The 12,785-nt window shown below is 42.6% G+C and overlaps 1 protein-coding gene across 11 annotated transcripts in view; it reads left to right on the top strand.

Annotated features, from left to right (window-relative positions):
- ptk2aa (protein tyrosine kinase 2aa) overlaps nucleotides 1-12,785 on the top strand; it is a 159,927-nt gene that overhangs the window by 119,080 nt on the left and 28,062 nt on the right. For 10 of the 11 annotated variants that reach the window (XM_064979913.1, XM_064979914.1, XM_064979912.1 and 7 more), the window contains 6 exons: nucleotides 60-200; nucleotides 784-861; nucleotides 1,625-1,732; nucleotides 6,194-6,311; nucleotides 8,236-8,266; nucleotides 8,958-9,031. In XM_064979913.1, coding sequence (XP_064835985.1) covers nucleotides 60-200; nucleotides 784-861; nucleotides 1,625-1,732; nucleotides 6,194-6,311; nucleotides 8,236-8,266; nucleotides 8,958-9,031 — 550 coding nt within the window. Of the gene's footprint in view, nucleotides 1-59; nucleotides 201-783; nucleotides 862-1,624; nucleotides 1,733-6,193; nucleotides 6,312-8,235; nucleotides 8,267-8,957; nucleotides 9,032-12,682; nucleotides 12,782-12,785 lie in introns of all 11 variants that reach the window. The other variant, XM_064979919.1, reaches the window with a different exon arrangement.

The following is a 12,785-nucleotide window of genomic DNA, read 5'->3' on the forward strand; positions in this document are numbered from 1 at the left end:
GTGCCATGAGGGACACGTGGGTCTGCCTGTCTAGTAACTACTCTCTCCCTCTCTGCCAGGCCAAAACCCTGCGGAAGCTGATTCAGCAGACGTTCAAACAGTTTGCCAACATGAATGATGACCAGAGCATCCTCAAGTTCCTGGAGATTCTGGCGCCCGTTTACAGATATGATAAGGAGTGTTTTAAATGTGCTCTCGGGGTAGGCTGAATTTCACTTGATTACATGTTTTCTTCTGGGTTTCAAATAAAACATATAGCGTCAAGATGGACATATTAAGATTCCCAGAGAATGACTCGTACTGAACACAACTGAACTCGTACTGAACACGACTTAACTTGTACTGAACACGACTGAATGCGTTGTACTTGTTTTCTCAGAAATTCTATGGTAGTTAGGTGTGGAGTAAGGCCTGGGATATTATGGTTGTATTTGGGTGGGTCTAGTCTGCATCTCTGTAGCTTAAATAAAAAATGACCAGGTTCATAGTGTCCCCTACTGGCCATAAGGAAAACAAGTTGTTGTCTTTTGTTTCCCAGCAATGACAAAAGATGGTAACAATTAATCTAGCATTCCCTCAGATCTACTTCAAACAGTTCAAATGATGTAGCAGATGTGTTTTCATGGTTATGAGTTGGCACTTTGAATCTGACAGATTGAACTCTCAACTTAAATGTTATTGTGTGTGTTTCGCTCTTTTCCTCTTGTTGATTTGTGACTGAACTGAAGACATTTCTCAAATCTTCTTTTTGTTTTTCTCTCCGTCTTCCTTTCCTCCTGACAGTTGAGCTGGGTCATCCAAGTAGAACTAGCCATTGGACCCGAGGAGGGCATTAGCTACCTTACAGACAAGGGTTCGACTGTGAGTCGGAAATGTTAATTTCAACATGTATTGTGTTGTGTATCCTTGTCCTGCATCTCCACACAAACAAGCACAGCCATTACAGTTGCACAACTGATATAGTTTTGACTGAAACCAAAGACGTCAAACTAAAGATATTTAGGACATATGGTGTGGTTTTCCTCGAAGAACAGCTGTCCGTCACTTAGCTGGAACCAAACACTACTTGTAACCTAGGAGTTGGTCTCTCTTCTATCTCCTCCCTATACAATACATTTCTGCCCTGAAATATTGGCATGAATGAACTGGGATTTTCAAAGAGTATTCCTGATCATGTTCATGTTGTCCTCAGGGGCTGAGGTAATGAAACACATGTGTCTGTCTGTCCGTGTGTGTGTGAAAATCTTCCCAAAATGGCCCAAGGATTTTTGTTGTTTTTACCCATCAAACTGAGGGTATCAGATGTGTTCCATGTTATATCACCATGAGCCATGGCGTTGAGAGGTTAGTTCTGGAAGCCATGAGACCCCTCTCATTCAAAGGATACGCCAAAAACATCCCTCTCAACAACAAAAAATGTGCAGCTTGAAATGGAATGTTTTCACTGAACGAATAGCTAGATAACACAAAATACATCTTCCTGAGAAATACTGTGACCATTTTAAAGTTAAAATGGAATCATCATTACTTTAAGAGTCATCTGAAACATTGTACATTAACACATATTTTGCTCCCTTGCGTGCACTTGAATGAATTGATTGATTGATTGATTCCTCTTCTCCAGCCAACACACCTGGCCAACTTCACCCAGGTGCAGACCATTGGATACTCCGTCATGGAGGACAAGGAGAGGAAGGGCATGCTGCAGCTCAACGTGGCCGGTGCTGCTGAGGTACCAATCAACCATTTCATAATAACCCTTACATTACCATGAGGTTGACTTGAACATTATTCATTCAACATGAGTAAGTGCACACATTAATAGAACCTTCGTGAATAGTGCTAATTTGACCTAATATTAGATCACTTTTTTTTGTAGCCAAGTCCCCCCTCCCCCTCTCTGTATGTACTCATATTGTGTTTTTATTGAGATGTTCCTTTGTGTCAATATCTGCTTTCAATTTACTACTATTGGAAGCGGAAGTAGCATGTGAAACATGGATTTCTTGGGATGGATTTTTCAGAACAGTGGACATAAGTGTTCCATTTACAAATGGTTCCACATAGAGGTCTTCCTGTTGGGGATTACTTTTACTGTAACACACATTCATTCACTCTGGGCTCCCCCCTGTATGAATGGACCCTTTCATTTGTGATGGGCTGGCCATAGAGGATTATTATAGTATTGTGTTACTACTCTGTCTGCCCGGCCATAGAGGATTATTATAGTATTGTGTTACTACTCTGTCTGCCATAGAGGATTATTATAGTATTGTGTTACTACTCTGTCTGCCCGGCCATAGAGGATTATTATAGTATTGTGTTACTACTCTGTCTGCCATAGAGGATTATTATAGTATTGTGTTACTACTCTGTCTGCCATAGAGGATTATTATAGTATTGTGTTACTACTCTGTCTGCCATAGAGGATTATTATAGTATTGGGTTACTACTGTCTGCCCGGCCATAGAGGATTATTATAGTATTGTGTTACTACTCTGTCTGCCATAGAGGATTATTATAGTATTGTGTTACTACTCTGTCTGCCATAGAGGATTATTATAGTATTGGGTTACTACTCTGTCTGCCATAGAGGATTATTATAGTATTGGGTTACTACTGTCTGCCCGGCCATAGAGGATTATTATAGTATTGTGTTACTACTCTGTCTGCCATAGAGGATTATTATAGTATTGGGTTACTACTCTGTCTGCCATAGAGGATTATTATAGTATTGGGTTACTACTCTGTCTGCCATAGAGGATTATTATAGTATTGTGTTACTACTCTGTCTGCCATAGAGGATTATTATAGTATTGTGTTACTACTCTGTCTGCCATAGAGGATTATTATAGTATTGGGTTACTACTGTCTGCCCGGCCATAGAGGATTATTATAGTATTGTGTTACTACTCTGTCTGCTATAGAGGATTATTATAGTATTGTGTTACTACTGTCTGCCATATATGATTATTATAGTATTGGGTTACTACTCTGTCTGCCATAGAGGATTATTATAGTATTGTGTTACTACTCTGTCTGCCATAGAGGATTATTATAGTATTGGGTTACTACTCTGTCTGCCATAGAGGATTATTATAGTATTGTGTTACTAATCTGTCTGCCATAGAGGATTATTATAGTATTGGGTTACTACTCTGTCTGCCATAGAGGATTATTATAGTATTGTGTTACTACTCTGTCTGCCATAGAGGATTATTATAGTATTGGGTTACTACTCTGTCTGCCATAGAGGATTATTATAGTATTGTGTTACTAATCTGTCTGCAATAGAGGATTATTTTAGTATTGTGTTACTACTCTGTCTGCCATAGAGGATTATTCTAGTATTGGGTTACTATTCTGTCTGCCTGTCCATAGAGGGTTATTATAGTATTGGGTTACTACTCTGTCTGCCCGTCCATAGAGGATTATTATAGTATTGAGTTACTACTCTGTCTGCCCGTCCATAGAGGATTATTATAGTATTGGGTTACTACTCTGTCTGCCCGTCCATAGAGGATTATTATAGTATTGAGTTACTATTCTGTCTGCCATATATGATTATTATAGTATTGGGTTACTACTCTGCCTGTCAGTCAGTGGTAGCGCAGAGCACATGTCCCAAATGGCACCCTATTCGCTGTATAGTGCACTACTTTTGACCAGAGTCATATGCGCTCTAGACCAAAGTAGTGCACTATAAAGGGAATAGGGTGCCATCTTGGACGCAAGCCAGGAGTAAGATGTGGTGGGTGATAAAGTGAGGAATACAGTCACAGTGCTATTCTGTAGTCATCTGTTCACTGTATTACTGTTGTTATGAATCAGCACAGGAAGGAAGTTATGTCAGTGGAATACATGGATATTGTGTGTGTGTCTGTGTGTTAGTGAGCCTGTGTTCCTGAATGCGTGTGTGCCCATGTGTGTGTCTGTAGTGTGTGTGTGTCTGTAGCGTGTGTGTCTGTAGCGTGTGTGTCTGTAGCGTGTGTGTCTGTAGCGTGTGTGTCTGTAGCGTGTGTGTCTGTAGCGTGTGTGTGTGTCTGTAGTGCGTGTATGTGTCTGTAGTGCGTGTATGTGTCTGTAGTGTGTGTGTGTCTGTAGTGTGTGTGTGTCTGTAGTGTGTGTGTGTCTGCAGTGTGTGTTTGTGTGCGTGTGTGTCTGCAGTATGTGTGTGTGTCTGCAGTATGTGTGTGTGTCTGCAGTATGTGTGTGTGTCTGCAGTGTGTGTGTGTGTGTGTGTGTCTGCAGTGTGAGTGTGTGTGTGTGTGTGTCTGCAGTGTGTGTCTGCAGTGTGTGTGTGTGTGTGTGTCTGCAGTGTGTGTGTCTGCAGTGTGTGTGTCTACAGTGTGTGTGTGGTGTGTGTGTGCGTCTGCAGTGTATGTGTGTTTCTGTGTCTGCAGTGTGTGTGTTTGTATGTCTGCAGTGTGTGTGTCTGCATTGTGTGTGTGTGTGTGTGTGGTGTGTGTGGGTCTGCAGTGTGTGGGTCTGCAGTTTGTGTGTGTGTGTCTGCAGTGTGTGTGTGTGTGTGCATTGTGTGGTGTGTGTGTGTGGGTCTGCAGTGTGTGTTGGGTCTGCAGTGTGTGTGTCTGCAGTGTGTTGGGTCTGCAGTGTGTGTGTCTGCAGTGTGTGTGTCTGCAGTGTGTGTGTCTGCAGTGGGTGTCTGCAGTGTGTGTGTGTCTGCAGTGTGTGTGTCTGCAGTGTGTGTGTCTGCAGTGGGTGTCTGCAGTGTGTGTGTGTGTCTGCAGTGTGTGTGTGTGTGTGTGTGTGTCTGCAGTGTGTGTGTGTGTGTCTGCAGTGTGTGTGTGTGTGTGTGTGTGTGTGTGTGTCTGCAGTGTGTGTGTGTGTGTGTGTCTGCAGTGTGTGTGTGTGTGTGTGTGTCTGCAGTGTGTGTGTGTGTGTCTGCAGTGTGTGTGTGTGTGTCTGCAGTGTGTGTGTCTGTGTCTGCAGTGTGTGTGTGTGTGTGTTGGGTCTGCAGTGTGTTGGGTCTGCAGTGTGTGTGTCTGCAGTGTGTGTGTGTGTGTGTGTCTGCAGTGTGTGTGTCTGCAGTGTGTGTGTCTGCAGTGTGTGTGTGTGTGTCTGCCGTGTGTGTGTGTCTGCCGTGTGTGTATGTGTGTCTGCAATTTGTGTGTGGTTGTGTGCGTCTGCAGTGTGTGTGTGTGTGGGTGTTTGTGTGTGTGTGTGTGTGTGTCTGCAGTGTGTGTGTCTGCAGTGTGTATGTGTGTCTGCAGTGTGTGTGTGTGTCTGCAGTGTGTGTGTGTCTGCAGTGTGTGTGTGTTTGCAGTGTGTGTGTGGTTGTGCGCGTCTGCAGTGTTTGTGTGTGTGTGTGTGTGTGTGTGTGTGTGTGTCTGCAGTGTGTGTGTGTGTGTGTGTGTGTGTGTGTGTGTTGGGTCTGCAGTGTGTCTGCAGTGTGTGTTGGGTCTGCAGTGTGTGTTGGGTCTGCAGTGTGTGTTGGGTCTGCAGTATGTGTTGGGTCTGCAGTATGTGTTGGGTCTGCAGTGTGTGTGTCTGCAGTGTGTGTGTGTGTGTGTCTGCCGTGTGTGTGTGTGTCTGCCGTGTGTGTGTGTCTGCCGTGTGTGTGTGTGTGTCTGCCGTGTGTGTGTCTGCCGTGTGTGTATGTGTGTCTGCAGTTTTTGTGTGTGTCTGCAGTGTGTGTGGTTGTGCGCGTCTGCAGTGTGTGTGTGTGTGGGTGTTTGTGTGTGTGTCTGCAGTGTGTGTGGGAGTGTCTGCAGTGTGTGTGTCTGCAGTGTGTATGTGTGTCTGCAGTGTGTGTGTCTGCAGTGTGTGTGTCTGCAGTGTGTGTGTCTGCAGTGTGTGTGTGTATGTGTATCTGCAGTGTGTGTGTGGGTGTTTGTGTGTGTGTGTGTGTGTGTGTGTGTGTGTGTCTGCAGTGTATGTGTGTGTGTGTGTCTGCAGTGTGCGTGTGTGTGTGCGTGTGTGTTTGAGGGTCTAGTGTGTGTGTGCGTGTGTGTGTGTGTGTGTGTGTGTGTGTGTGTGGGTCTGCAGTGTGTGTTTGTGTGTCTGTGTTTGAGACAAATGCGGAGTTCCCCCTACAGTGTTTGTGTGATGGGAGGGGGCAGCTGGCAGCCCCAGGCAGAGCAGAACAGTTGTAACAGCCCTGTCTGTCTGTCTGTCCGTCCCTCTGCCCGTGCTGATAATAATGGCTCTTTGTGGGCTGCTGTTGTGTCCACAGCCTCTCACAGTGACCACGCCGTCACTCACCACAGCTGAAAACATGGCCGACCTCATAGACGGCTACTGTCGCCTGGTAAACGGAGTCACCCAGTCCTTCATCATACGGCCGCAGAAAGGTACATCTTCCTCACACACACACACACACACACTGTCTCAAAAACACACTAAGAAGTGTACTTGCGTATGTTTGATAGCTTGTGTTTGTGTTGATTTTACTAGATGGTTTTCAAGACACACACACACACTATCTCAGAAAGATAGTAGTCTACATTTGAGTTTGAGTTGTTTTGCTGCTGACATGGTTAGGTAAGTCTCACACTGTCTGAAAAAGATACTTCTACTAAGAAGTATTACTGTAGTTGAAGGGTTTGTGTTTATTGACATTACTTGGTTTTCAAGATTGCGTTGCGGCAGTGACGGTCACAGATTCACTCTGCCTTGGGTGATGTTGTCATTTGAGTCTAAATGGACTGCATTGTATTAGGCAATCACCATGACAGTAGGCAGTAGTGTGATTTCTTTCTGTTTACAAGGTTTCCAGTTGTAGCTTGATTTGGAATCATGTATTATTTTGGTCATGACTGCCATGTTTAGTAGTCGTAGTTGAATTCACTTTCAATACCTTTATCAGTCTGAGATAGATCTGGTATTTTCAACAAACACCTAGTCTTTTCTCAAGCAGTAAAGCATTAGAGATCTGTTTTTTGGGAGGGACCTTTTAAGCCTTTTTTGGAGTTGGACTGTGTGCTTTTTCCTGTGTGGGAGGGAGGGGAGCAGTTCAAACAGGCTACTCCTCTCCTGTGTTTGTGATTTTCCCCTCATTTTACATTTGACATTTTAGTCATTTAGCAGTGTGACTTACAGTAGTGAGTGCATACAGTTTTCATACTTTTTCACATTGGTCCCCCGTGGGAGTCGAACCAACAACCCTAGCATTGCAAGCGCCAATGCTTTACCAACTGAGCCACACGGGACCGACTCCACCTCTTCCTTTTTATTTCATATTTTTTTAGTGGGTAGATTTGATTTAATATTGCCGATAGTGTAGCTTCCAGCAATGTAATTGTCTGCATCATTTCCAATCCCCCATATATTTTTGGGGTAAATATATGTATAAAATATACATATATTTATTTTTTATATATTTTCCGTTATTATTTTCCCCTAACCCTACCATCCCAATTGGAGTAAACTAATGGACAACAACACTTAGTCTTCTACTCCCAGTTTATACATACTAGTTACATTTGACAGACACTATTTTTTGTTTGTTTTTATTCCCATCCTTCATCTCCACTCAACCCCTCCCATCTATCTATGAACACCATCCAGTTTTTATTTATTTATTTGTCATATATTTTTCAACTGTGCTGTGATGTTTCACAAAAATTCTGAACCTTTCTATTTTCATAGATTCAACAGATTGTAAATTAAAGATAAAAATTTTAGCTAAGAGTATTGGTATATTATTGATCGATTGACTATGACTTTTTAAATCACCCAGCAGTGCTATTTGCAGAGTTAGTTCCAGATAAATGTTGCATTTCTTCAGCCATTCCTGAACCTGTGACCAAAAATAAGCTACATATGGACAATACCAAAACTTAATGATCTAATGATTCTGTCTCTTTGCAGCAAAAATCAGCAGAACTGGAATAGTTGTATCCCCCAAATATATACAATTGTATTAGTTGTGAGAATTTTGGATAATAATTTAAATTTAAAAAACTCAAATTTTGGAATCCCGCATAGTTTTGTGTAAGTTCATAAACCATGTGCCATGGAATCGGTACATTAAAAATCTCTTCCCAACTATTTTGCAATCTATATGGTAGAGCTGTCAATTTTTGATCCTTAATTGAAACCGGTAGACTTTTTTATGTATCAAATTTTCTTTGGCCAATTTTGGTCTTTTAATGTGAGGCCGACAGACAGGTTTCAGATAACACTGTCACTTGGATTTTTGTATTCTGGTATTCAAAATGATGATGCTTTACGGTATATGCTTTGCTTAACAATATCTCTCATCTGTATTTTCAGAGGGAGAGAGAGCACTGCCTTCAATCCCCAAGTAAGTATCTGCCATACCCTAAATGATTTGTCAATGGGTATACTTTGAATGTTCATTCACGTAAAAATGATATATGATGGTGTTAACATAAAGAGCTGTGTAAGAAACAAACAAACAAACAAACAAAAATGCGGGGAAAAACATCTGCTCAGTAAATCTATTTGTAGGACCCCTAGCGTCAGAGCTCTGTTATCCAATGACACCCATTGTATTTCCTCTCCATGCTATAATTACTGGACATTAGGTAATTCAGGGAAATCAGTTGACGTGTTAGAACTAGTGTTAGAGAGGTGTTTTACAAACCTTCTTTCACTCTTTTAAAAACCCACTCAAGACAGTTCTGGGGCAGAATCCTGATAAATAGTTCCCTACAGTAGGATCTTCTCAGAATATCTCCTCCCTATTCCCCTCCTATTGGTCCAGCACCTCCACACTAGATCCTTCCAAGACTGTTCTGTTCTCTTATTGGTTCAGCACCTCAACACTCGATGCTTCCAAGAAGAAGAGTGGCTCAGTGGAGGAGAATGATACTCAGCATAGTGTGGATGTTTTCCACATCGCCCCAGAGATTATTTTCAGGAATATGCTGGATCCTCCTGGAGTTGCTGTGGATGCTGTTGATTTACTTGCTGGTTTTAGGTTAGGGAATTTCTCATGTTGATCCTCTCTGTCTCCAACCTTTACCCTTCAGAGTGCCCAACAATGAGAAAAGGATAGTAGAGGGGGTGGTCCGGAGCGCCGGGGTGCGTGCCATCTCTGTCTCAGGTAAGAGATCTGTGCCTCCTCAACATCGCAGACTTTTACTGGATATAGCTGGGCTATTGATGGAAGAAAATATGACCATGCTTTTTTATAATATAATCCCAGTCAAGATAATTCCAGATGCTTCCTGTCCATTGATCTGTAAAGCCACTGGATATTATTACATATTAGATATCTAATACAGAACCCATCACATGAAATCCCTTACTTGGATGTGTGTGGGTATTGGGGTTTAATGATGCTCAATGATGGATAAACAGGCTATTATACGTTAGCCATTTATGAAAAGCGGGCAGAATTGATATGATTTAGGCCTAGTCTCTGTCAGCTCTAGTCTTTGTTGTTGATCCTAAGATATAGATGGTTAGTGCAATCACAGGACATGTTAAGCTTTCTCCACCGATTATTCTTGTAAGAGCAAGAACAGATGCCGGGCGTGTGTGTGGTGGTAACAGGAAATCAATTCAGCATGATAAGTAATGGTGAAGCTGAGTAATTCGGGGCTGAAGGGCTGTAACACCATGGCGGATAATAAACGTCATCTGCTGAGACAAACAGTCCAGTCCAGTGCCAGGTCAGATTTAAGCTGTGTCCCAAATGGCACCATATTCCCTACATAGTAGTACACTATGTAGTAGTAGTAGTAGTACACTATGTAGGGAATATGGTGCCTTTTGGGATGCATACAGCCTTAACATGCCTGTGGATTAGCAAGTGGCAGGGGGAGTCAGTGCTAAGGAGATGGGTAGGACAGGGGCAGCAGGTGCCTCTACCTCTCTTTTCCCCATTCTATTTCTTTCTCTCTCCCCCTTCTCCCTCTTTCCCAGTCTATCTCTCCTCCTCTCTTTCCCTCCATCCCTCAGCTTCTCTCTTTTCCCCAGTCTATTTCTATTTATCTTCCTCCTTGTCTCTCTCCCCCTCTCTTTCCCTCCATCCCTCAGCTTCTCTCTTTTCCCCAGTCTATTTCTATTTATCTTCCTCTTTATCTCTCTCTCCCCCTCTCTTTCCCCCATCCCTCTGCTTCTCTCTTTTCCCCAGTCTATTTCTATTTATCTTCCTCTTTATCTCTCTCTCCCCCTCTCTTTCCCCCATCCCTCTGCTTCTCTCTTTTCCCCAATCTATTTCTATTTATCTTCCTCCTTATCTCTCTCTCCCCCTCTCTTTCCCCCATCCCTCTGCTTCTCTCTTTTCCCCAATCTATTTCTATTTATCTTCCTCCTTATCTCTCTCTCCCCCTCTCTTTCCCTCCATCCCACTGCCTCTCCCTCTTCACAAGTCTATCTCTCTCCCCCCTCTCCCTCCCTCCTCGTCCATCCCTCTGCCTCTCTCTCTTCCCCAGTCTATCTCTATTTATCTTCCTCCTTATTTCTGTCTCCCGCTCTCTCCCTCCCCGTCCATCCCTCTGCCTCTCTCTCGTCCCCAGTCTATCTCTATCTCTCTTTCTCTTCTTTATCTCCTAAATGTCAGAGGACTGTGATGGAACTGCTGAATTTTAATAGCCTGGGGGCTCCAGTGACAGACAGATTAAGGCCTGATTGAAGGGGTTGGCCAGAGCCCTGTTAACTGACCAGAGGTTAGGGGTGTAGAGAGTCAGACATTATGGTATCAAAGAGATGCTTGTTTACTATGCTGCTGAGAGAGGAGAGCCTGGCACTGAGGTTGGGAGGTTCAGAGGGTGACATAGGGTGACCTTAAATGTCATAGGGTTTCATTACATGTCATAGGGTGTCATTAAATGTCATAGGGTTTCATTAAATGTTATAGGGTGTCATTAAATGGCATAGGGTTTCATTAAATGTCATAGGGTGTCATTAAATGGCATAGGGTGTCATTGAATGTCATTAGTGTCATTAAATGTCATAGGGTTTCAGGAATGTCATAGGGTTCCATTAATGTCATAGGGTTTCATTAAATGTCATAGGGTTTCATTAAATGTTATAGGGTGTCATTAAATGTCATTTAAGTGTCCTAGGGTGTCATTAAAGTGTCATAGGGTATCATTAAGTATCATAGGGTGTCATGAAAGTGTCATAGGGTGTCATTAAATGTCATTTAAGTGTCCTAGGGTGTCATTAAAGTGGCATAGGGTGTCATTAAAGTGGCATAGGGTGTCATTAAGTATCATAGGGTGTCATGAAAGTGTCATAGGGTGTCATTGGTGCAATAGGGTGACATTAAAGTGTCATAGGGTATCATTAAAGTGTCATAGGGTGTCATTAACTGCCATGGGGTGTCATTAGTGTCATATGTTGTCATTAACTGCCATAGGGTGTTATAGGGTGTCATTGAGTCTAATAAGGTTTCAATAAATGTCATAGGGTGTTAGTGTCACAGGGTATCTAAGGATTCCTCAGCTCTCATAGAGAAGGTGAATCATATATGATTGGGAGTCAGCCATAGGGAACTATTATTTGATTGTAGCTACACAGTAATATGAAGGTTGAGAGGTGTTGTATTCACTGATAGTATATTTTCACATATTTGGTTTAGAGTTTACTGGTGTGTTTCAAACTATATGGTTTGATGATTTTTGGGCATGTTCTCATAGTAGGCCTATTTAAAACACTTGTTTAAATAAAGTTCTTGAAACAAACCACGGGCGAAGTCTACTCTCTACTACTATCAGTAAATAATAGTAATGCTGCTAGTTTCAGTCTATTTGAAACTGTTTTAGTTATTTTTTGTGAATATGTTTTAGCAATTTATTCAGACAGTTAGGAAGATCAGAGGGGGAGACAGGCAAGTGGAAGAAACCGTGAGCAAGGAGGGGATCGAACCCCGGTGTGCGGTGGGGAGTTGTACAAGAGACTTATGCCGAGAAGTATTACAATGACACCACAGCTCTGCACGTGATAGTTTTTTTCTTTTTGATAGTTTTTATTTTTATTTTGACGGTCCGAGTTCCGTGTTTACACCAGTTCTCCCTGATACCATCCGTCAATGCCATTTCTCAGAAAGAGGTCAGAGAGAAATTCCCGTAGGGACAGCAGCAGCTTGCTGCTCACACAAATCCAATATATTTCACTGAATTCATTCCATATGTGTCAACGTACAGTTGTACACAAGACCTTTTGTAGAAGTGTGAATCAATTCCTTAGCCCTGGCTGCCATATCAGGCATAGAATGGTGAAGGACTTATTACTATGCTGTTGATTGAAATGCAGAATTGCCATAATTTGAGTAAGGCTATAGTTCTCCTGTCGGCTTTGACTTCCCTGTTGATATAGGAAAGAAGAGATGTATTCATATTACTATTGACGTATATTTCATGTCGTTTCATAACAGACGTGCCATGACAGAGTGGTAATGATTTCTGGGGTGTAAATGGATATGTAGCATTTTGTCTGTAATATGGGGAAAGCTTCGGACACCATCACACCAACATTTATCACTCCTTAACATATACACAAATGCTGTCTGCTGCTCAATGTGTGTTCTGTGGTGTTGGGTGAAGTTTCCCCTAGATGCTAATCTTGGGTCAGTTTTGCATTTTCACCACTAATGGTAAAAGTTAGGATTGAGGGAGGGGAAGCTGATTATAGATCTGTACCAAGGAGAAACTTCACCCCAGAGCTGTTTCTGTCAGAAAAACTATTAGCCTCTTTGTCTCACCATCTCTCCTGCTCTGTCATCCTTCTCTCTGATTGGCTGAAGATTCTGTGAACTCTGTGACCCCGACGCCTCCTAAACCTGCTAAAGCCAGGCGCTTTCTCCTTCCTTTCGTCTTCTGTGCCCATGACTCTCCGCCAAAGGGTAC

Source organism: Oncorhynchus masou, chromosome 12, assembly GCF_036934945.1.
Source record: "Oncorhynchus masou masou isolate Uvic2021 chromosome 12, UVic_Omas_1.1, whole genome shotgun sequence".
Taxonomy (NCBI): domain Eukaryota; kingdom Metazoa; phylum Chordata; class Actinopteri; order Salmoniformes; family Salmonidae; genus Oncorhynchus; species Oncorhynchus masou.